Here is a 25,787-nt window from a genome sequence, read left to right on the forward strand (position 1 = left end):
GTGACATGATAAATGAAAATTTATCACTGAAAAGTATTCTGCATACCAAAGTATCTATTTCCATGTGCAGAATACTCTTGCCTTTATTACTTCTAATAGGGTAGTGAAAATCTGTGCAGTATCTCTCTACTCCCAACAAATAAAATAGAAATATTATGGACACAATCTGCTTGATTTACTCTCTCCTTTCCTTTAGGAAGAGAAACTGATCTGGGAGCAAATCTTCCCAGACAATATTTTCATTAGTATCAACATATACATCTCACCACTCTGACCCTGGATAGCTGCAGTTTGAATGGATTCACTCTCAACATTCTACTATTTCAGAGAACAAGGGCCTTTTCCCTGTAGAATGGCCATCACAAATGACTATCTCCTGGTTGAGTTTCTTAGGTAACCCTTTAGATACTTACTTGAGCCTCTGGTAAGGACAGGAAGCCCATCTCCATTTTCAGAAAGATACTGCTTAGAGTGATAATATGCTGTTTTATCCCTGTCCCACCCGAGCTCTTCTTTGCACAACTAATGGTCTTTGTTTAAAGACAAAAATGATATGACAGTATTTCTAAAAATAGAAAACAGCAATAGAAGGACTGAACTAGGTGATTAAGGGCTTGTCTTCACTTACACCTTGGAGATTTAGTGGCAGTTGACTGGAGTTATGCAAACTATGCAAAAAACTTGCGTAACTCCCGTCAACTTCTGTGCTTCTGTTCTGAGCGCCACTTGAGAAGGTGGTCTTAATACGTCAATTTCTGGATCAACTGAGCGGGTCTTCACTGATCGCTCAGTCAATCCAGGTAAGTCAATCTGACAGCGATGAATTTGTCTCCATCAGTGAAGACATAGCCTAATACAGAATGTAGAGTTGGCTTCCTTTTTTCTTGCCTAATTTCTTGTACAATTTGCTCACTTGGCTACATTTAAAAATCCTATGTTCCTTACTGGCTCAACTTTTTTTTAGAGGAAGTGCTCAAACAGTTCGGGTTGTTTTGTTTGTTTTTTGCTGGAAGAGAAGGAAGACGGGGAGTAAAAAAGGGGGAAAAGCAATCATTCAATCAGTTTCCTCCATTTCCCAGCCAGAAGGCTCCAACTATACTCAGCCCTTCCATTATCTCCCTATTTAAAAAGAGAGTTGTACAATATTTTAATTCTTCTGTTCCCAGCTTCAGCACAGTGACAGGTGAGAGGGTATCATTTGTGACGATCTGCTCCTATAACTAGCCTGTCCAAATTACAGATTATAAAATGGTGCTTTAACTGGAACACTAAGTTTACACCTATCCAACGCAAATATGCTTTACAGGGAGCAAGAATTAAACCATAGTCAAGAACATCCTAAGAAGGTGCAATTCATAAAATCAATCAGCTGAGACCCAGGATATTCCCATTATTGCAGGAAAAAATAAGAATGTTCAGAAAATAAATTGTTCTCAAAATCATTCTGCTTTTGTTCCTTTATAGATGGGCAGTTAAACTATATGAGTTTTAAGGAAGGAACACACATTGAGTGTTCAGTTTGGAGTAAGATTAGGGTAAACAATATGAAATCATGGAAGTGCTAATTATTCCCTTAAAAATGAAATGTGTCAATATGTATATTTAGATTTAAATTACCATAATTATGACACTATATAATTGGACACGCCTCATCTTTACAGCTAATTTATAAAGCATCTTATTGTGCAGCTGTTTTAAGATACAGTTTAGGGGATGCACCAACCCCTTTGGCTTATGCGAGATGCTCAGGAAAGTACAATGAGAAAAGTACGTGCTCCAGTTTAGAGGAAATGGGTTACATACTGCTCTGTTCCATGCAAGATCAGTTTCTTCTATTCTGATCCTGTTTGCTTCAACCCTGTAAATAAAAATATGCAGAAGCTCCTTCTGTTCGAGAAAGTTTCTCACATTAGCCAAGTATTTAGTTCTGCTCCTAAAGTGAGCCACTGTAAGGATAGATGAGGGTAGAGCAGAGTGCTCATTACAACAAATCATCATGATGAAGTCTTCTTGGGCTGCAGTTAATATCGTGTGCACTGCACTGAACACAACATACTTCGTGCTTCACTGAATTTATCCTTCCACAGCAGCTCCTTCATTCCAGCTGACCACAATCTATAAATCCTTCCTCCTGCACATATGTGGTGACCTTCAGGCTAAGAGAACTAATGACCTGCTCTAAGACTGAGTATTTCTGACAATATTTCACTACAGAAAAATGAAATTCCTTTGTGGATGTTTTCTTTTAATAATATCAGTGTGATCGTAAAAAAGCCTGTAATTTATAAGGTGCGTAAAGTAATTGTGACAGTCTGAATTTCCATCCAATTTTATTTCTTGCATCAATGATAGGCAATTAAATTGCCTGAATATCCCAGGCTGGCCAAACACAGTCTGAGAATTGAGACCACTGGAAATGAGAAAAGAATTCACATCTTAAAAAGACACATCCAAGGAGAGAGAGTTTGAGGTTTAAACAAATCTAGTTATCTATTAACAAATAGATAACAAATCACTATATTTAGTGATAGTTAAGATTGCATCAGAACACACGTGTCCACCCAATATAATAAAAACTCGGAAATCCGTAGTTAGACTCCTGCATTTTTGTCACCTTAATTTTTCCTACAACATTGTCAATAACACACTCCAGCATCTCAGAAGGCTTTTGCTTCTATCTCCAACAGATATTGAAAACCAATATGTTCCTCAGTTTTATCAAACTTATGATCTAATGTAAAAGTTTAATAGCAACCTCATGCTCTTGCATCAACATATTGGCATATCTGATTACTCATACATTCCAAGTATGTGGGAAGTTAGCCTCCTTTAACACTGCTGAGGTCACCAGAAAGGTTTTGTAACATCCCTGAACGTTACACCCCTGTAATGTGTTTTACCCTTTCGTTATTCTTCCACATTCTGATCCTTAACTTCATTTTAATGTAGTTTTGTGTCTCACAATTATAAAGAGGAGATCTTTGAAATGACAGGGTAGAGGAAGGAAATGGAAAAACTGAATATTTGCAAACTGGAACATATAATGTAAATTATATATAGCTAGAAATGTATTAATGTGGAAGAGGCCTGTTTTGATGCTAGTTGTACAAGGAATTTGATTATAAATCTGGGTTTCTAACAAGGACTTGATACTACAAAACAAAAGGCGTAAGTGGAAGACCACACCGAATCATGAGGAAGATCCTGGAACTTACTCCTACCAAAAACAATACAGGCCATTTTCAGGATGCCAGAATTGTAATCCTTTATAATTAGTCGATAGTTACTAAAGATTCAGCCTGACATACAGTGGGGCAGAAATACCAGCTTCAGTATGCTTATAAAGGCACAAGCAGAGAGAGAGCAATCTCCCAAGAGGTACGGAAAAAACATTAACTGTGGTCCTTGAAAGAACAGGAAAAAAGCCTAATGATCTGAAGAAATATCCACCTTTGGAGACTTCAGTTTACCGTAATACTCCATCACAACAGTAATTTTTCCCAAGTGAAGAGAGTCATATTCTAAATCTTGCCTATCATTAATCGTCTTTGTTCAGATTCTGTCACACATGCTTTGTTATCCTGTGGGGACGACAGTGCTTAAAAAGAGAAGGGGGAATCATTGGAGAGGGAGCCAAAAAGCCCTAAGTGTTAATCCTAACCTTAACACCAATTTCCCTGATAGCCTTATGCCCCCAACCTCTCTGCTTCAGCTTCTTCATGTGTAGATTGGGGAGAATACCTAGTATCCCACATCTCTAAAGGTCATGGAAGATGTAAAAAGCTGTTAAGTGCTAACTAGTAATTATTACGCTTGATAAGAAAGCCTATTTTAATGCAACATGGGAAACACTTTAAGGCCACAAAGTTTTTTCAACAAAGTTACTTACTATTAAAATATTTTCGCACCTTGGCATATTCACTGCGAGTGAGGCTTGGCTTGGCTATAAAATATTGATGCAGAAACAATGTTCTCTAAGGAAAAAAATGTTATCAGTTTAGGGCATTTCACAGCCTCCATCTATCTAAACTGTGGTGAGCTTGAAAATTTTGCAATTCACCAGGGAAACTGCTTTTTAATGTTTCCATCTCAATTTAAACTGCAGAAAATCAGACATTTTAAATCAACTCGGCAATATGCACTTTTGAACTCTCTATTTAGATGTGCCTAACAAAATTAAGAACTTTGAGCAAAACTGGAAGACCTCCACACCACCACCCACCACATGTAATTTCCATTTTTTATCAATCCATTAGTGAAATTAGTCATACATAATGAATTGGTTGGATAGCTCAATTCGCACAACATGTTATGCCTAAAGCTAAACAAGGACTTAGCAGCCTTAGGGATAAAAATGTCATTCAACTCCATTAAGTTGTTTCATCATCACCCACTCACTGAATGGTAAGAGACCTATACTTAAGAATAATGCTGTTCATTTTTCAGAAGGCTACAGCATTGTTTCCACAGGGGGAAAAATAAGTAATTAAAATATCATCCAGAATTTTAAAACCCACGGAAGTGACACAATAGTGTGCGCATTTAATCTCAATTGGGTCCAAAGTGCTACCCATGACAAGAAGCATGTCTGATAAGGATCTGTTATTCAGTTCTGGCAATGTGCTGGTATGGAGAATTGTCAGTGAGTCAGTTAACTGAACTGGGATATGTACATACCCTGAGTCAGTATTTTGCTTACTAAGCTGATATCCAGTGGCTCCACAGAAATACATATTATGGGTATTTAGATGATCTTCTCCTTGGTGAAGAGTTTAATTAAAGTATCCTTCCATTTGAGTATCCTCCAGCAGGGACACTGGGGAACTACCTACATACTTGGTAGATTGCACAGGCCAAAGGAGGTTGGGAGGATTACAAACTCCTAAATAGCATGGCTGGTGTGCTCAGCCATACCTTGTATGCATGAAGATTTGCTGAACTGGCTGGACTTCTTGTGCTTCTCCATCCATATACACAGCTATGTTCCTGGGGCCTATATCAGCAAGAGATATACATTTTTTAGCTTGGGCCTTTGTGAGCTTTGGAGGGAAATTGGCCAATCCATAGATAATTTCTCATCAACTCAGAAAGGTCCATGTCAAGTCCTTCAAGCAGAAAACTTCACTTTAGGGGCTTCAGTGGGTGTTAGAAGGCAAACCTGGCACTGTTGCGCTGGTGGGAGTCTTTTGTCACCATCTTGCCACTTGCTACATAGCACCTTCTAGATTTTGGCTCCAGATCTTCATGCTGCAGGGAGTAGTAGGAAAGCAATAGAGGTAAAGGGATAAGGACAGCTCAATAGGAAGATAAAGAGCTGAGAGAAGAACTGCTAGAATTTCCTGAAAGAAATAGCTATTGATAACACTGGAGCTCAAACGCTGCTATGCGTTGCTACTGTGGAGGCAGAAACTTCTAAGCACAGAATTAGTGGCCTTTGCCCAGCTCACCCCAGCAACTCTAGCTGCCTCTGTTAGTACAGGAAAAGGCCCATGAGCAAAGCATTAATGGACATTGCAATATTAGTGATAATGCCTACTTGCTTCCAGACTGCATAGCTGTTTAGATGTCTCCCTGTGCAATCTGCAGTAGGAACACTGCAGCACTTCCTCTGCATAACAGAAACTACTCTCTACCAAATGTGCTGCAAACTAAATTCCAACACACATTAGGATTTAACAACTCTCAAGCCAGCTCTTACTTCCATTCTCCAAGGCACCCAGGGAGATTCATCTCTCCACATTCTTCACTGCTCTGAATTCAATGTGAAAAAAAACTCTGAATAAAGATCTAAACACCCATACAAGATTTACTGAACACTGCCTTTTATAACTTGGCCACAAGAATTCTTTGTGACAATGACTCATTAGCATTGTCCTGGAAAACACTGAGCAGTGTAATATACTAATCTAAGGGCAAGCAGGCTGTATATTTTCAAAAATAACCATTACAGCTCAGTGTGAATATGCCAAGAAACTACTGCATGGGTGATCAAGCTGCAAGCTTCATGTCAAATGCAAATAGAGTTCAACAATGCAAACTCTAGTTGCTTTCATTAATGAGGTGTTGGCTCATCAGGAGACTTCAGGCCAGCAGGCAATGCTCTATCTTGATACAAGCAGAAGATATACAGATAAAGTGGAGTAATTCTGTGCTGGGACCAGTAGATTTCTTGGTGCTGCACCTCAACACTGAGGATGAAGACAGCTGTAAACTGCACTTCACAGGCAAAGTAGGTGCAATTCTCCAGTTCTGAGTAACTTAGCAAAGCAGCCTTCAGCTGGGCAAAATTCGTTCACCCTTTGCTAAGAGGAGCTGCAAGCCATCATGAAATAACCAGTTTGAATCCTTCCCTCCACAAACAGCCCTTACTGGATCATCAATCCACACTCATAGTGGAACTTTGTAATGTTACTATTATATTGGTTTGCACAGGTGTGGCTTGAAGTACCAGGAAAGTCAGGGCCTATCTATACCCTATGTTTAGCTACACCATATAGCTCACTAGTGCAGGTCACCTTCCACACTACTGCAGCACATCTACATTACAAGCACTACCGTGGCACCACTGTATTGTAGACACTTGCTACAGCAATGGAAAGGATTTTTCCGTCGCTGTAGTAAATCCACGCCCCCCAGAAGCAGTCGTTACATTGACAGAAGAATTCTTCCATCAACCTAACTACATCTACAGTGGGGACTGGATCAACCTAACTATGGTTTACCAAGTGTGATATTTTTCACAACCTTGAGTGACACTACTAGGTCAACCTAAGTTCTGGGTGTAGATCCAGCCAGCTACATTGGTGCAAAAATCCCCAATGTACATAAACCCTCACAATCCCTTCCAGAAGTAAAGTGTTGCCAGGAGTATTGAATGACACAATCAAAAAGCAGATTAAGAGGATAATTTTTATTTTTTTCTCCAAATTTCATATTAATTCACAGTTTACAGAAATCATATGATTTCCAGTGACTGATAAAAATAAATCCATCAACTATCAATTTGATTGTACAATTAAATTCAAGTGCCAATCAGTTAACAGGTAAATTCCATTTCCATTAAGAGACAGTACCAAAAATCTTCAATCTTTAGAAAAACACATGAAATTTTTAAAAGGGTTTTGCCTGCATCACCACATGGTCTATCAGATCAGTAACATGTTATCCTAGAGTTGTCTCTCCCTCCAATTTTATCTCAAGCCAACCCAAATCAGCTAAGAGCTAAAGTGCAGATACACAGTGCTGCAAGATTTCACTCTGAGCTACTACGAAGTGTATTTTACTAACACAATACTATTTGCAGTTTTAGTTATTTGAGTGAATCAGCATCAGTCTGGCACAGTAAGGAACTAGCTTTGAATTTGTTGCTATGCATTATTACTAGTAGTTGTGTATATATTGAACCTGCTATGCTTTCTATTAAGATACCTACTAAGGCCCCAATCCTGCCCCTGTTGAAACCAGCATCACCCATATTTATTTCACAGAAAACATTATCTAACTTTAAGAGACAAAGTAGCTGGCTGAAATAGCTTACTGAGAAAGCATAAAGCTTACAAGGAATGGAAAATGGGAAGGATCAGCAAGGAAAGCTACCTCTTGGAGGTCAGAAAGCAAAGGGAAAAAGTGGGAACTGCCAAAAGCCAAGCAGAGTTGGACACTGCAAACCAAATTAAAACCAACAGTAAAAGGTTCTATGGTATATAAATAAAAAGAAAACAAGGAAAGAAGAAGCGAAACCACTAAGCACTGCGCCGGGGGGGGGGGGGGGATTATTTTTAATCTTTAGGCATGGCTCAACACCTAAAAACTGAGGCAAAGTATTCGTTTAATAAGAGAAATGAGGAGCTTAGTAGTAGTGGCAGGTTGGCTAATGGAAACAAGGATAGGGAAGCAGAAATTACCACATCTGAGGTGGAAGTCAAACTCCAACAAGTTAATGGGATCAAATCAGGGGGCCCAGAAAATCTCCATGTAAGAATATTAAGGGAATTGGCACATGAAATTGCAAGTTGAATAGCAAGGGCTTTTAATGAATCCGCAATTTTGGGTGTCATATCCCATGACTGGAGAATTGCCTAAATATAGTTGTACCTATTTTTAAGAAAGGGGGAAAAAAAGTGATCCTGGAAACTACAGGCTCATTAGTTTGACCTCAATTATATTCAAGTCATGGAACAAATTTTGAAAAAGAGAAAGTAGTTAAGGACATAAAGGTAAACAGTAATTAGAATAAAATACAACATGGTTTTACAAAAGGTAGATCGTGCCAGACAAACCTGATCTCTTTCTTTAAGAAGATAACTGATTTTTTTAGACAAAGGTAATGCAGTAGATCTAATCTACCTGGATTTCTCTAACGCACTTGATACAGTTCCACATGAAAAATTATTAGCTAAATCAGAGAAGGTGAGGATTAATGAGAAAACTGAAAGGTGGATAAGGAACTGGTTAATGGGGGGAGACTACAATGGGTCATACAGAAAGGTGAACTATCAGGCTGGAGGAAGGTTATTAGTGGAGTTCCTTAGAGATTGATCAATCCTAGGATGCATTTCCAGTAGAGATAGGGAGGTGCTACTGTCTTTATAAAAGGCACTGGTAAAACTTCATCTGGAATACTGTGTACACTTCTGGTCTCCAATGTTTAAGAAAGATGAATTCAAACTGGAACAGGTGCTACTAGGATGAAGGGCTACTAGGATGATCAGAGGAATAGAAAACCTACCTTACAAGAGGAGACTCGAGCACTGCCTGTTTAGCCTAACCAAGAGAAGGCTGAGGGGAGATATGATTACTCTCTATAAATACATCAGAGGGTTAAACACCAGAGAGGTAGAGGAGTTAAGTGCCAATGTTGACCCAAGAATAAATGGATATAAACTGGCCATCAACAAGTTTAGACTTGAAATTAGACAAAGGTTTCTAACCAGCAGAGGAGTGAAATTCTAGAACAGCCTTCCAAGGAGAACAGTGAGGCAAAAAACCTAAATTGTTTCACGACTGAGCTTGATAAATTTATGGAGGGGTTGATATGATGAGATTGCCTGCAATGGCATGTGGCCCATCTGCAATTTTAATAGCAAAAATCCACAACAGTCAGAGACAGGGCAATATACGGGACAGGCTCTGAGTTACTACAATGAATTCTCTTTCAGGTGTCTGGCTGGTAGGTCTTGCCGACATACTCAGGGCTTAACTAATCTCCATATTTGGGGTTGGGAAGGAATTTTCATCCAGATCAATCTGGCAGAGACCCTGGAGGTTTTCCGCCTTCCTCTAAAGCATGGGACACAGGTCACTTGCTGGTTTAAACTAGAGTAAGTGGTGGATTCTCTGAAACCTGAAGTCTTTAAATCATGATTAGAGGTTATGATCCATAACCTCTGACTGAGTTAATAAAGGATGGGGTGGGTAAAGTTCTGTAGCCTGCAATATTCAGGAGGTCAGACTAGATGATCATGATGGTCCTTTCTGGCCTTAAAGTCTATGAATCAATGGATATTCTGCCCAAGCCTGCCTTGCAAGATTTGTCTCATCTTGCACATTCTAGCCAGTTATCTGAAAGTCACAGAAATGGCATGTATCCATATACAAACACCATATGCCCAGATCATGAAATTTTAGATCCCTTTATATGAGAAATGAAGAAATTAGTGTAGTAACAAATCATCACACTTAAATACTAGAGGCTTTGCATGAATGAAACAAATGATCAAACCAAGTCATCTCTGGCATACATTTCCAATACTATGCATGTAAAGAAGGGAAGACAGTAGACACCACAGGAGCAGAGTTAAGGTAGTCCAACTATAATTCTACATTTTCTGGGTCTTAGATTCAAGGGGGTTTGGTTTTAACCTCTCAACAGTCATGAAAACTAATATGCACTCAAACACTGAGCTGTGCCTGCAACATTAACAAAGATCTCTGTGTGAGTATTCATATTAATTGTCTAGTGACTGCACTATGTGTTTATACATGTGGATCAAATGATAGGAGTACTCATTTACAAGTTCTCACAACAGAAATTTGGACATTTGCAGAGGTGTCCTGAGGAGGAAAGAGATTGATTATGAAGATGAAGTGGAAAAGTTATGATCCTGTAATTCAGAGACAGAAAAGACTATTGGATAAACAAGCCAGCCCCTGCTAGTGTAGGACAGCGCTTAAGAGACAAGATAAACCAGGTATTGAACTGATTTTATTTCTAACAAAAGATCCACCATTAAGCAGCAACAAGGAATATACAAAATCTGGGGACAACTAATGAATTAACAGAAAAAGACTAGCGGGGAAAAAATTACTTTATTTTTGGGCCTGTGCATAGTTTATCTACAAACAAGCTGCATAAATTCAATTGCAAAACTGACTTTGCAACTCTTTTGTTTTTACAACATACTTGGATATAACAGCCAGCTTTTCTCTAAATCCCTCCGCGCTGATTATATGTGCAACATCATGTTCAAACAAAGAAATCTAATAGTGGTCTTGTGCTAAAAGCCTTAGTCAGCTTCCTATGCAGCTTGTTTGTGAGTGCAGCTGGAACTTACTAGCCAATGCCCAGCTCTGGCAACATTTTAAACTGAAAAAGGAAGACAATCTATATGTAGATGAAAAGTTATTCTTCCTTGCATTTACATGGAATCACAAAAATCAGAGATAGAACACCACATTTAGCCTATCTCCATGCAAGTGAAGGATTGTTCCCTACTGCAGTTTTAAATGACTAGTAATGAGGCTTCCACCACTTCTACTGGGAGACCATTTCACAATTTAACAGATCTCATCATCTGAGAGTTTTTCCCACTAGTATTCAGCCTGTTTTCCTTTGCTTAATTCCTTCACATTATACAAGTTATACCCCCCTGAATCATTCTAAACTATTTCTTTTCCTCCTTGGTGTTTACACCTGAAATTTCTCATAAATGTTTATATGAGACCCCTCCCTTAACAGTCATACAAGCAAATGACTTATTTGTGCTTGTTTTTCTTAAAGTCAAGTTACAAATTCAGTTACAAAACTTACAGTATACATGTAAGGCTAAAGCTTTGGTATTTGTTTAACTACTGATATTGCAACACCCTCACTTCACTGTTATCTCCCACTGGCCTTCAAGATAAATATGCATGGCAGTCTTTTCCTTCCATGGTATAACCACCTGTTATTAGATGGGCAGTCAGACATGGGCTGCAAAGACTTAACAAGACAAGGAAAAGCTGAGGAAGAGCTGTGTAGCTCAAAAGCTTCTCTCTCTCACCACTAGAAGTTGGTCCAATAAAAGATATTACCTCACCCATCTCATCTCTCTAATATCCTGGGACTGACACGGCTACAACAACACTGCATACAGCAAAACAAGTGTGAATTTTAAACTTCAACTAATTTTGTAGGCATAAGTGGCTGCACTTCAAGCCAAGTTCATGTTGTTCAAAGTAAGTTTTATTTGATTTGTAAACTTATATGCAAAACCCACCCTGATTTTATCAGTTATCTGCTTTCTCGCATCCCACCCAAACACCCCTGATTATTTCAGAGCAAGTTATGGTGGCAGTGACAGCACTATGAGCCAAGTATGGGATGCTCTTCCATACATAGCAAGTACTGGTTAAAATCGTCACAACATGAGCTTCATTAATTCTTCTATGTACATACACAAAGCTAAAATCAGAATTAACAGCCACCACAAGAATATGTTTTCATAGTAATGCAATTTATGGCTTTTACTATAGAAAATGCACAAAAAAAGTATAGGGAAAATCAATGTTTAACATACAACACATTATTATAGGTAAAGAGAAGCCCATGAAAAAATCCCTAAGTATCATGCAAACCATATACAGCATGTAGGGAAGCACTTCACTCAACAATGAAATGCAGGAATCTCTGAGGCTAAACATCACAACAACTTAAGAGCGCATAGTAAAATTGCACAACAGCTTCAGACAGGGAATGAGGGACGCTATATCCAGGTGAAAGTAGAGAAAGCTACTTTTAGACTAGTATGCTCAAGTTGGAATTTGAACAGGACCCCAGGGCTAACACTCATAACTCTTGCCATGGGATATTTTTTTAAACTACAAGTGATCAGAACTTCTGTTTTACATCTTATCTAGACATCAGAGCCCCTAACTGAACACCATGTTCAGGCATTAATTTGACAGTAATTCACTTCAAATGAGCACATTTTGATTCCACACATTTCTCAATACTAGTCAAGTTTTCCCTGGATCATTTGTAACATGTTTTTATTAGCAATGTATTTTTTCATGGCATATTCCTTCGGTGATTTGACATCTATCTTCCAGTATCACCAAATACGTCACTACAAACAATGATTACAGCACCTGACTGAAATACTTAGAGCTTTAATTCTTTCCCAACAGTTTTTTACAGGAATATCAATCTCTGTGCATAATCATTTAGCTGGTCTAAGCTTCCTCCTCTTCAAGAAATATTTATTTAAAGCATATCATTTGCACACAAGTTCAAGTCCCTTATTTAAAACAGCACTGTTTTCTTTGAAGATATGCTATTTAAAAAAATCATAGGTGGAGACTAAAATAAGGAATAATTGAATAAATACCTGAATATCAGATCTCTCTTTTCTACAATAATTCCATTATTTTAAATATAAACCTATAAAAATACATTTTAAAATTATTTTACTTTGAGATATGCTGTCATCATAAATTGTGACTAAAGCAACTTGAGTAAGAATAAGGCAGTGAAATGGTTAGCTTCAGTTTCAAATTGAATCAATATTATCCATAGCTAGAAATATTCTGTTTTCTGGCAAGAAAGAATTATTATGCAAATGAAACAAACACCTGCCTTACCTTGTGAAAGGCACTGGTTTGCCAGAGCAACCTGTCCAGAGTTCAGGTACAAATTAAGACGTGCAAAGATGCTAGTCAGAGATGGAATTGTAATAAAGCAGAAGGCAACACAAGCCTAAGCAAAGAAGAAAATATATGAAAACATGACTCAAATCATTTCTTAAATCAGAGGTATAGCAATTTTAGGGCTATGTTTATTAACTACTGTTTTATATGCTCAAGCAAAAGCTTAAAAATATGATGCCAGTGAGTATCTTTCACACCATCATCTACAAAACACAGCCCAAAAAGTATGTGAAGTTCAAACTGACCCAATTCTTGGGGTTTCTCTTTATTAACAGTGAAAACAATAAAATAAAAATTAGCTCAGAACTTCTTTGATGGCTTTGTTGCTCCTAGAATTCCTCCTTCAGGAATTATCAACCCACATCCTAGATCCTTTCTCTTTCCAGAAAGTCAATCCCACTTCCCGTATATCCACATACCATGAGCCACTTGACTGAGAGTCAACACAACCCACTTAACCCTTCCCCCAGCAAGATACACAGTTTCTCAACAGGTGGGATACTTCAGGGAAAAACTGGCAGACTGATATATATGAATCATAGTTCTGGCGTAAATACACACCTAAACTAAGATGATAACATGTTATTTGAGATCTAAGTATCCACTTAGACTTTTTGATTATGATGCACATTTATCATGCCATTTATTTTGTAGCAACTCTTTTCTCCCCTCTACATAACTGGTTTGGATCCAATGACAATTAATTTGGAAAAACGAAATTTCCTTAAAGGAGGTCTTAAAAATCATATTGCAAATGAAAAGTATTGAACCTCACTTAAGGACTGAATCTCATCACTTAGGCAAACTCTCATTGGATTCTGCGGAAGTTTCGTCTAATGAAGATGGCAGCAATTGGTTGTTAGTAATTAAATAATAGTGCCCATAAGGAAACTGAAGTTGATAAGCATCATGAAAACGACAAATTTATTTCTTCGCATAAATTACCACCTTAAGTTCCAGCCTATTGTAATGTCTTTGCACATTGGATGAAGGATCTAGAAATATGTTTGACTTTTGCACCTACCCTGACAAATGCAGCCGTCTTTCTGGAATGATTTCCTTTCATCACTTTTCTCGTTTCCATTGCTAGTTGGTTTACGGACTATATATAAAAAAGAAAAGTAAGGCACTAATAGAAATGAATAGATTTACCAGGTCTGTGAATAAGCACACAACTCTTATCATTCTGTTAAGTAAATGTATGGGTAACAGAAGTAGCCACAGGGATAATGTGCTCACCATAACTATATTTGGTGGGTCACGGTCTGGCTAGCTAGAAAGAAAGGAGTTGTGACCCCTTTAAGGGTTCGTCTCTGCAACTGGGGCAGAAGGGGAAAGTTTACATAGACAGACAGAACAGGGAAGAGCAGGAAACAGCTAGGTTAGGCCAGGAGGGGGTACTGCCCTTCCTGCTGACTGGAAGTGGAGGGAGGGAGAGATTTAGACCCTGTGCAATCCAGTTGAAGACCTCTTTTACCTGGGTTGGGCTGGCAGCACCCAACCTCCCACCCATGTGATCTGAGAAAAGACCAGATTCCTTCATGATCTGTATGGGCATTACACTAATTGCCCCTTTTTCCCTGGGGACTGAGGAGGAATGTTTCCCTCACCACGAGATTTGGTGAGATGGGGTGTTTTTTTCACCTTCCCCAAAGCATGTCTGGGATCCTTTAGGGTTGAGGAGGGGTGTTAGGTTATAATGTCACAATTTAGTATGTAAAACTCATGGCAGATGTTCAGTGCAGATACTTGTTATGGAAGGATATGGTCACTGGATAAAATGGATTGGAAAAGGATTAGAGAGAAAACATCTCTTGGGAAAGTTGAGGAAGGGGAGATTTGGGGCTCCTACATCTGGAACAGTGGGGAGCTGACTCCTTTTTCCATTTCTATCCCCCTTTTACTTCAGACAAGAGACGAGGGATAGGGTCCCAGCAACTGGATGGCTGGGACCAGTTTGGGGATTATGTGGAAATAATTAGGAAACAATGATGACCTTTATTGTACAATTTATTGCTGTGTATTCCCAGATATTTTAAGTGAATAACATTGTAGCCTAATTAAACCGTATCCATTGCCTCCTGTCTTTCTTCCAATGTGGCTGGACAATGTGTGCTGTTACACAAAATACTGATATGCCTGAGGTGCAGCATTTGGCCTAGGTCTAACCTCCACGAAGTGAAATATTTATCATATCTGCACTTTGAGTGTATTAGTGCTTTTCTAAAATTATTTGTTACATAAAAACAAGAATAAAAAATGACAACTGATTGAATTTCCTCCCAGTGCTGCTACAGGAGATAGCCAACTATAAATTAGGATTCAGTGAGTCAATCAGTATGTTTGTAACCCCCCCTTTATAAACCAATCTAATTTGTAGCAGTGGATTAATTCTCCCTGATCCAAGTACCATCAAACACCAAAATAGTCATGCTGATTATTATGTTGCTATTACTTTTCAGTTACCCAACAGTTTTAAATTTAAAAATATGAAGTTATGCTTGCACAGTTTGTTTTGGGGATGCATTCAAAAGCTAAACAGCACTTGTAAATTATACAGTGAATTATTGTCCTGGCATTTCAACCTTTTCCATTCCTATTTTTTCTTGTTTGCTTAAACTAAGCAAGAATGGGGAAATTCATATTTAATTACAAAAACATCTTACTACACTGATCTAGTCATATGAACTCAGCATAAGTTGATACCATTCTGTCAAACTGATTTCTGGACATGGGCAGTTAGAACAAATACATAAGCCTGAAATGTAGAATCTTTTCATATACCTTATTGGGTGGGTTCTTATTTGTGCTCCTGGATTCCACAACTCCACCAAAGTCTTATTTTTATTTATTTTGTTAAATACTCTGTTTCTATCTTGAGTATAATAATCATTTAAAAATTAACATGAAAGAAAATAAAATTTAATGAATGATGAATTTCTTTCTACTAATAATCCATAATCCAGTTAGAACACCACTACATTTTTCAGAAGAAATGTGTAGGAAGTATCTATCAAATAATTTTATACTGCCATTAATCACCATGGTATTTCAGCACCTTTCATATGCAAACAGCCACATCCCAGTGAAATTTATGAAGTCTCTGGCTCTTACCCTTTATGCAGCTATAGAAAGATCTGCTTTGAGGGGGGTCAGGGAAGAGGGTTGAGGTTCTTAATGTTTTTCTGCTTCTGGTGGAAAAACTTGATCAAACAGGAAAATTTTGCAGGTCCCCAAAGGTGGCCAGACTCTGGTATTTGTTTAGTTTCATCTAGAAGTTTGTTCCAGAGACAGATCCTTTCCTTGAGAGCACTCATATACTTCCTCCTGTGACTATCAGCCTCCAATTTCTGAACGTACAGGAGGACCTCGTAGTACTGTTTGTTCAAGAAGCCAATGAATCTAATAAGTCACAGCTAATTTGCACCATTACAATGGTACTAAGTATGGGGGTAAAGCACACACTTGAAGAGAAATTTAGTGAGAAAAGAAAGGCAAAATCAAAGTCTACTCCTGAATAACTAGCGAAATAGACCTTAACACAGTAAATATAAGGATTGTCAATCTGAGGGGAAAAGCCCATTGATTAAGACAACATCTACAGTTCAATTTTTGCTTACATGAATCAGCTGGACAAGAACAGGCTCCAGATTGCAAAACATTGACCTGGCTTCAACATAAAAACTCAGCTGCTGCTCAAAGTCACGGCCAAATGAAACCTGGGATTAGGAAGATACAAAAATCACACTTATGACATGTCTGCAGCACACAGCTATCTGATCTTTCTATAATGTGTGTTGTATTAGAATGCTCTCTCTCTTTCTCTCTTTTGTTTGTTTCAAAAGGGTTGGAACCAAGATCCTCAACTGCAGTTAAATTCAATAATTTCGAAGTAACTTGCTGACAGCTATATTTGGGATATAAGAGATTCTTCTTCAACTGTTCCCTTTCCATAATTTAGCTTTTAGGGAAGTCTGCAAGTGTTTTTCTGTTTTTATTTTTTATTAAAATAATATGTGGTCTCCACTTTATGGCCTGAATATTTCTTAAGCATACAACACTTAGCTTACAGATTGTGGAAAGGGAACTGATATCGAACAGAATTCCTGAAGTGACGTTTATAGGGAATGGGGGTTTGGTGTGATTTGCATTTTAACAACAACAAAAGAAAGTTAACAGAAAACACACCTACTCACACTACAAACAGATTAATGAATCAACCTTTTTATTGACACTGTAGTTTATTATGCATCCAATAAAAAGTGTTTTTTGAAGGGTGGGCATTTGTTTTTTTTTTAAATCTAATTTTTAAACTAGTCTCAATTTTGGAATGCTTGAGGACTCATAAAACTGATTTTTTTAAACCTTACTTTTGTTTTTAATTTTGTATTGATCCCCCTTAGGTATAGGTGGTGGAATTAAATTTGCTAATTTTATTGTTCACTTGCTGCTGACCTGTGACCTTTCAAACTGTCATGATAGGCAAGACATTCATTAATATTCAACTTTAAAACATTTTTAGATTTTATAAGATATTTAAAAACATTTAAGATTTTGATGTACTTTGCAATATCTACACTTTAAACTAGGGCCCCTGTGATACCAAGTAAAGGATCAACAGTTGTATGACATTTCTTCAAAACATCTGCATGTTTCCTTCACTAAATATACTGGATGAGATTTCCAACATACCCTGAGTTGGATGCCCAAGTCCTATTGAATTTCAGTGGTACTTGCATGCCTACTTCCCACATGGGTATCTCTGTCACAAAAAGTTTTCACAGACAGACAGTCAGGAATTCTAAGTACTCACCATTTTTATAAATCCATTTATCAAAGATGCTAACATTCTTTTTTCATCTTCAAGTGTTAGTGCACTACAACAGTAAGTTCACATAGTCAATATAAGATAAGCCATCTTGAAAAAACAAATAAGTTTATATACTTCCAAGGCTCAAATATATACATATTTTACAAATTCTTAAAATTTCTTTTATGTCCACAGTATCTAATCCACTCATTAGAAGGACACATATTAATCATATTCATTATTCAACTAACTTAAAATCATACTATGTTTATGATTTTCAGCCATTTTTAATAATACTCTTAAAGGGATATATCCAGGTCAAGTTTGGCCTAAAATGTGAATTCTGTAAAATTAGATTTTATAAAATTTAGAGACCAATAGAAATGTTTCTATGAAATACTTTGAATCCCAGGCTTGGTCTAGACTTACCGGGAAATTTGGCGGCAGTCAATTGGAGTTACACAAGCTACATAGAGTATCTTGTGTAACTTTTGTCAACTTCCTAAATTCTCTTCTGCACACCATGTCCACTATGCTGCGCCAATGGGAAATGCGCACCCGTCGATGCAGCGCTATACTTTTTTTGGAGGTGGTTTTATTGAATCAACTTCCGGATCGATTGAGCGGGTCTTCACTTCCGCTCCATCGAGCCGGATAAATCAACCTGACAGCAGCGAATTTGCCACTGTTGGTGAAGACATATCCCTAGTGAAAAGAGATACAGCTTTGATCCAGACTAATATTCTCAAACAGCAATTCAGTAGATGCAGCATGGTACTACAGCATGAGAACATGATTGAGAAATTGACTATAAACTAATTATAAACAAGTTAGATTAGCTAATCTATATTCATGTTCCTATTTGAGAGAAACAACAATTTAAAAAAAACCTCTTAAATGTGATATTTAATATTCTTTCTGCTTTAATTTTGTAAGATTTTATTTATAACAAGGTTTTTTGTTTTAAGTTATGATTACTCAACTGTGTCCTTTCTCTGTTAACATTACTGCTACCTCATTACAATGCTCTTTAGAAGTTTTGCTGTCACAAACGATACATTTATTTTCAAAATTACCACAAAGATATCTGATCTTTCAGACAGCATAACTCAAATTCAATACGAGACAAATTTACATCACATGGAAATCCAATAAGCCATATCTGTTTTGATGAAAATGGATAAACAGAAAGTGAAATTACAATTAAATAATCCCATTTAATCTTTTTACCATTACGTACCTGTCTCCAGCTTTGACCCCCTAGGTATCATTTTACAATTTTCCTAGTGCAGACATCAGATGGAAACAGGACAATACTTTAATCCAGTAGAGAAGGAAGGAAAACCTCAGCATGATTAGCTCATTAGTACATTACCAGTCAAAAGAAAGAGCTGAGGGTGATCTGGATGGCTCAGGAGACTTGTAATGGGATCTACAGGTCTATTATATAGGCTGCCAGGTCATATCTGACCCAGCTTGGTATTGGGCCTAAAAGTTACCACCATTCAACAGCTGTTCAAATGGCCTTTGTAGTGCTAAGGCTAGACCCTACGTTGAAGCTTTGCTGAACCAAAGTGCGTGAAAAGTGGCAAGAGGTAGTTTTAACTTATTATAATACTATGTATAATAGTCATTGTAAGAGCTGACAGAACAGAATCAAAAGAATGATGTAAACTAACTTTGCCTAAACTAAAATAATTGCTAATTAGGGAACAAGATTGGAAGAACTGTCAACTACGGACAACTGGCAACTGTTTTGACTCTTTAAAAATGAATTTTATTTTTAATACATCTTAGTGGCTAAAGGTTGAAATGGCCTTAGTATGTGTGTGAGCCAGAAAGACCACATAACCTAGAATAAAGCATTTGGACTTACATGCCAAAGCTGATTTCCTCTATTGCCACTGTATCTTGCATTCACTGATACTATGTGATCTGAGGAAACTTACAATAATATACTAAAAAGGCTCTAAGTGCAGTAAATTACCTCTGTAATATTGGTACTAAATTATAAATGGCTCAATTGAGAGCACCACAAAAATGTGTCCTACAATTCTATTCAACCCATACAGAAAGAAGCAAGGATAGTTTTGTGATTTAGACACAAAACTTGGAGCGTGGAAATCTTGGTTCTATTCCCAGCTCTCCCAAAGATTTCCTGTATGATTTTGGGTGTCACTTAATCACTGTCTCCGTTTTCTCATCCTCAGAATTGGGATAATATTATTTCCCTACTTCACAAAGGGTGTTAATTATTAGTACAGTATCATTAGTATTAGTACAGCTTAATTATTAGTATCTGTCCAGTGCTTTAAGACACTTAAATGGAAGCTGCTACTGTAGTCCAGAGTACTGTATCATAGCAAAGTTGTTGGCACATGTGCAACTCTTTTTTCTATTTCTAAAAATAAATTGGCCTCTAATCACTGCTAAAAATTATAGGCCAGGCTCTGACCTATGGTTTATGAGGACTCAGCACAGCTGAAGGGGGTTGCATGGAAAAAGGAAGGCTGTTTTAAACTGTTCCAGTTGCCAACAGCCCCAGAGAGCCATTATGACAGCTGGGATCACAGGGACATCCCAGTTTTACATCCTGCACAGCCCACAGGGTAAGGGCGTGATGTAGGAGTTTCTCACCACCCAGCAATCCCCCTACCCAAAGGAAATCCTCCAGGTATCTCTGCCAGATGTAGGGTTGCTTTGTGAAGGTCAAATAGCTGCATGTGGCTGGAGTGCAACTCAGTTTTTGGAGCTGTGTTTTTAATGGCGAGGTGTGTATTGAAAACCTGTAAACATTGTATTGTTCACTGTAGTTCCTGGAAGATTCTAGCTACTTTTTATCCACTTTTTATTTGTGTTGTATTTTCAGTGCAGAACAGAGGGTCTTGCATAAATCCACCCTGAAACATCAACCCCCAAAGAGTAAAACTGCATCAGAATATCCACCATTTACACATGTTCTATATTACAGTATATGTAAATTTGATCTTACTTCACAGAATCATGCATGGTCTTGCACACATGTAGAAGAGCATTGAGTATGACAGGGTCTTTAGTAGCTTCTTGTTGATGTCTAAAAAACATTTTGGAAAATACTGATAAAAATACTGCAGTTTCTCCAAGACACAAAACAGTGGAAAACTTAAAATTCACTTCATGCTAATTTTGCACAGGCAGCATTTTTATACTTTTATGAGCAGAGAATTGCAATGGTGAAGACATGATCTCTCTCTGAGCAATAACCTCCGAAGGACATCTTATACTGTGTAACACCTCAAGGCATTTTTCTTTTCACAAAAATACATATAGCATATATTCAGAACTTCACAGTTAATACACAGACAAAAATCAAACATGATGGTGGGACTTATATTTTGTAACCATCTGGCAGTGTTATTATCAAGTCACAGACAGCTGAAGTCTTATGAGTGGTGTGAATGTAGACAGATTGCCCACAAATGCCCAGCTAAGAACTTGAAAGCAAAACCAGTCAAGAAAACTCAGAAAGGAATCTAGTTCCTTGGTTCATGTCAGATAGCACAGAACGGGTGATGAGCCCTGTCTAGGCATGCAGGCACTAATTAGAGAACCAAGTATATAACTTTGGAGTGGCATCACCTTGAGATATTAATCATGCCACAGATAAATACTGATGCCAAAAAATGGAATTCCTGAGTTATCAGGGGAATGAAAAATGTCACTATTTCCTGGGTAATATCTCCAAGCCATTTTCAATAAGGTATTTTGAAAGAAATAATTTGCTCTTCTGTACTGTGAGCTCTAAAAAAGGAGGTGAATCAAAGTGCTTCAGCATTAGCACAGACAAACAACTGACAAGGACAAAGAAGCATAAGACTCAGTATGCAGTAAAACAAGGCAATCTGAAAGAGATAAAGGGGAGAGATGTCACCCTGATGAGCAATGTATGCTCTATACTGTATTTCAACCACTATCTTTTACTGTAACAGTGCATTCAGAACAGTCCCTGTGAACAGACCAACTCCCATTGTATCCTCAACATAGCAAGACCACCCTGCTGCTGGCATTCAATTGCATCTCCTTCCTAAGGCATGGCTTCACTGACAACTCAAAAACACTGAAGCATAAACATCAGCCTAAGTTTCCTCTCCAGGGCCCCCTGTACCTCCTTATTTCCCAATGGCCCAAAGAGACACTCTCACTCCCTTTATATGCTGGGAGGAGTCAACAAGAACCACCTGCCAGTCTGGCTAGCAGTAATTACTCTAGATATGAATACAGAGGTTAAGCACCTAGGCTTAGAGTGACACAGCTAAAGAGCCCTGCATTCCAGTACCAGGTCTTGTATTCTACTAGTACCTAACTAGGAAATATTAGTAGGGCCATTAACTGTTCATTCTATTTGTACTGAATATGTTTTTTTCTGATGTACAAATGCCCAGTGATAAATTATACACATTTACTGTACAGTTCAGCGGTCCTCAAACTTTTGAGCCCTCCCCATCCCCCCAGCTGGGGCTGGAGCTACAGTTGGGCCGGGGCTGCAGCTGGGCCACAGTCAAGGGGCTGTGTTTCGGGCCGGGGCTGTCCCTAGGGACTCCAGGGCCCCCATGGACCGCAGTGTCCGTGGGGCTGCAGAGGGCCCCAGCAGCCAAGAACCAGCTGCCGAGGAAGGGGCTGGGCACCGAGACTGGGGCTGGGAGGCGTAGGTGGGAGGGAAGGGAGTCAAGGCCGGGCACTGTGGCTGGGGGGAGGAGAGCCCGAGGTCAGACTCTGCAGCTGCGGGGGGGGCCGCGAGGCTGGGTGCCATGGCCAGGGGCTAAGGCTGCAGCCGGGCTGAAGCTGGGCTGAGCGGGGCTGCATAGTGCTCCCTCCTGGGGCAGCTGTGCCCTCCCCCCCAAATGTTCCTCTATGCCCTCTTAGGGGGGTGTGGCCCACAGATTGAAGATCTCTGGTGTACACTATTTAAGTGTTCTTTGCCTATGTAGTATTAAAAGCTGTCCACTGAATATATTGCCTAACAAAAGGGCATTTCCAAAACAGTGCACTACATATATCTGGAGTAGGCCCACCTCACTGTAAGTGGAACAGAACAGGAAATGTTTATCACCCCCAGCTCTGTTTTAAGTGGAGGTAAGCCTGGAAACTTCATTAAGTGTAGTCCTGAATGTTCCATTGGCTTTAAGTGGTACCACTGGTTAGCAGTGCAGCACATGGGCACGTAGAAGTGGACAGAAGGGGTCAATAACAGCCTGTAGTATCTGTCCATATGATAAATACCATACCTAAAAGGCATAAGAATTTGGCCTTCTGTACTCCAACAACATTTCTAATGGACTTCAAATAAAGTTTTCTAAGTTTTGGTTTGGTTTTTAAACATATACAATGTGCATTTTCTTCATGGTCAAACACCATTTGCAGGGTTCTGCCACCTACAATGGACTATATTTTTGAAAAATTTAAAATTAGTAACAAAAGACTCTAAACCTGGCACCAAGTGCACAATCTGCTACATACAATACCCTTGGGATATATAATTGACATAATGCAATACAAACACATTACACAGAATCTGAATAGCTATCAATGTTTTTCAACAATGTGATCAAGAAATCATAGCCAGTCTCCTATTTGTAACAGACTAACGGAAGTTCCTCTAGCCAGCTTTTCACTATTTATTTTTTAACACTTGAATTATCACCCTTAATATTTCTGACTGGAATAAAGCTAATTGAAACTCAGATATCACTTTTAAATTATATACTACTGCTCTCCAAGTAGCTATTCAAAAGAAAAAGGTAAGCAAGGAAAGTAATGTTTAAAAAAAAAATCTTTTGTTTTAATGAAAATTATTATTCTGGTCTCTGAGAAGTTTGAAAATGAAATCTGATCTTCTGATATCGTTTTCCATTTAGGAAGCATTCATTTTACTGTAACAAACATGTCCATTTGTTCCCTTCCTCATTCATATTGAAGAAAGCACAGAGAACAATTAATCTGTGGTGGAATCAGTAACAACAAATCTAACTGGTTTATTATAGGGAAAGTTAAGTTATATTTCTGAGATAAGTTGGGTGAGGTAATATCTTTATTGGATCAACTTCTGTTGATGAGAGAGACTAGCTTGAAAGCTTACACAGAGATCTTCTTTAGGTCTTGTCTCTCTAATATCCTGAGACTAACATGGCTACAACAACACTGAATACAATTTATATTTTCTATCAGACACAGACTGACAAGACTACTCAGATGCTCTGATTTTCACTGACAACAATTAATAAGCAACTGATGAATAAAGAAGACTAATAAAAAATTATAGGTTTATATTTTCTTCTTGGAGCCTGGAATACCTTATACATGCTGAATGGACTACAAATACATGCATTCTTTCTCTCCTAACAACCTTTCAATAGATTGCCCAGATCCTCTAGAGTGCCCTTAATCAGAACATTTTCTACTTACTTAATAAAAGCTTCCATGATGCATTTGCAAACCTCCACTCTCACACACTCTTTCTGGAACATATCCAGGAATGGCAAGAATTTCTCCTAAAAATACAGATAAAAAAAAAAAAGCAGGTATATTAAGGTATTTTACACATAAAAGCTTTTGATCTCTGTGCTGAAGATGAATAAGCTGCCTAAAGAATCAATAAGTATAAATATTTTAGGAACATTTAAAATAATTCCGACTATGAGTGGATAGAGACCAAGTTTTACCTTTTTTGAAGAAAGTAATTTTTGCTGGAGGATTAGTGATTAGGTACTGAGAGTTTATAGCAGGGTGATGTGAATGGAGAAATCCTGTAGCTTTTTGGTTCAGGGTATCCAGTATAAACATGCAACAGGTCAGAGCTCATTTAGCCAAACGTCACAAAAAATATGGAAAACATTTCATAAAAGCAATAGTATGCTTGAAGCAGCACAGTTACAGCAGTGATGTTCACTGGAAAGTCTGAGGACCCCAGGAACAAGTTATAGGGTATTAGAGTCCCAACAAATCTGTCAAATTCCAGCCACCATTTTGGATTTTTCCAGTGCTATTTTTGAAACTTTAGAATGTTTGGATGTCATTTAAAGATGCTGAATTTGAGAATTTAGAGAATTAGTTTCTGTACCATCCCCAAAATACACTGAGGGTAAAATTTTCAAAGCGCTTAAGTAACTTAGGAGCCTAGGTCCCATTGACTTTCACTGAGAGTTAGGTACCTAAGTCACTTTTAGGAACCAAAATCCCATTTTCAAATCACTTAGGGACATGAGAAAATTTTACCCTTAATCAAGTTGCTGTAGTTAAGCAGACTGTCTTCTATTCTCTTGGTAATGTAAACCCATCCCTTGGCCTCTCTAATCTTTCCTTTGCTCCTCAATCAGTATCAGAATTGGCCCTGAATTCTTTGCTATGACACATTATATGTATGCATTATACTGAAACACTCATTAGTTATCATCAGCAGAGCTCACAAATAGCCTGTCTTAGTTATTAGTCAATCTGAGCTCCATTTGCTAGCTGGCAGTTGTTTCTGCTGCATTAAAAAAAATATTAGAGAATTAGAAAGTATTAGAGAATTGTATAACCTAAGAAGAAAACAGTGTGATAGACTGGAACGTAAATAATGGATTTTTTAAAGAAGGTAACAAGAGAAGACTTTCCATGGTGTTTTAACAGTTTTATACTTGACAAAAAGTGCATCTCACCATGTGAGCTTTCATATGACCTACATAAGCAACTAGGTTAGCTTTCCTTACAAAAACAATGTGATAAATTAAAGACAATCTGCAATCAAGCTGTAGAGAACAATGCAAAGACATGACTTACCACTGAAAAAAGTACAGAAAAGTCATGAAAGTGGGTGATAATTTTCTGAATAATTGACTGAAGCTAGGAAAAGAAAAAAACAATTAAGTACATTACAAATAGCACGTTAAAGTACATAATGATGGAATTGATGCAGATCTGCAAATCATCCAATGTATAGTTTATTTTTGTCCAGTTAATGTCTAGGACACATATACTTCTAAACATATATTTTTATAAACAAATTATTTTGTTCTAAATTATTCTAGATTTAAAAATTGACCTCCATGAATAA

General features: G+C 37.9%; 1 protein-coding gene across 4 annotated transcripts in view; it reads right to left on the minus strand.

Moving 5' to 3' along the window:
* Positions 1-25,787, minus strand: part of VPS35L (VPS35 endosomal protein sorting factor like) — a 97,274-nt gene that overhangs the window by 26,156 nt on the left and 45,331 nt on the right. For all 4 annotated transcript variants that reach the window (XM_067551026.1, XM_067551027.1, XM_067551029.1 and 1 more), the window contains 7 exons: positions 25,514-25,576; positions 24,158-24,243; positions 20,709-20,789; positions 17,720-17,783; positions 16,527-16,625; positions 13,931-14,008; positions 12,841-12,955 (listed from right to left, as the gene is read on the minus strand). In XM_067551026.1, the coding sequence (XP_067407127.1) occupies positions 12,841-12,955; positions 13,931-14,008; positions 16,527-16,625; positions 17,720-17,783; positions 20,709-20,789; positions 24,158-24,243; positions 25,514-25,576 (586 nt within the window). The remainder of the gene's footprint in view (positions 1-12,840; positions 12,956-13,930; positions 14,009-16,526; positions 16,626-17,719; positions 17,784-20,708; positions 20,790-24,157; positions 24,244-25,513; positions 25,577-25,787) is intronic.

Source organism: Emydura macquarii, unplaced genomic scaffold, assembly GCF_026122565.2.
Source record: "Emydura macquarii macquarii isolate MOO-44397 ecotype Brisbane River unplaced genomic scaffold, CSIRO-AGI_Emac_v2 contig_1348, whole genome shotgun sequence".
In the NCBI taxonomy this organism is placed as follows: domain Eukaryota; kingdom Metazoa; phylum Chordata; order Testudines; family Chelidae; genus Emydura; species Emydura macquarii.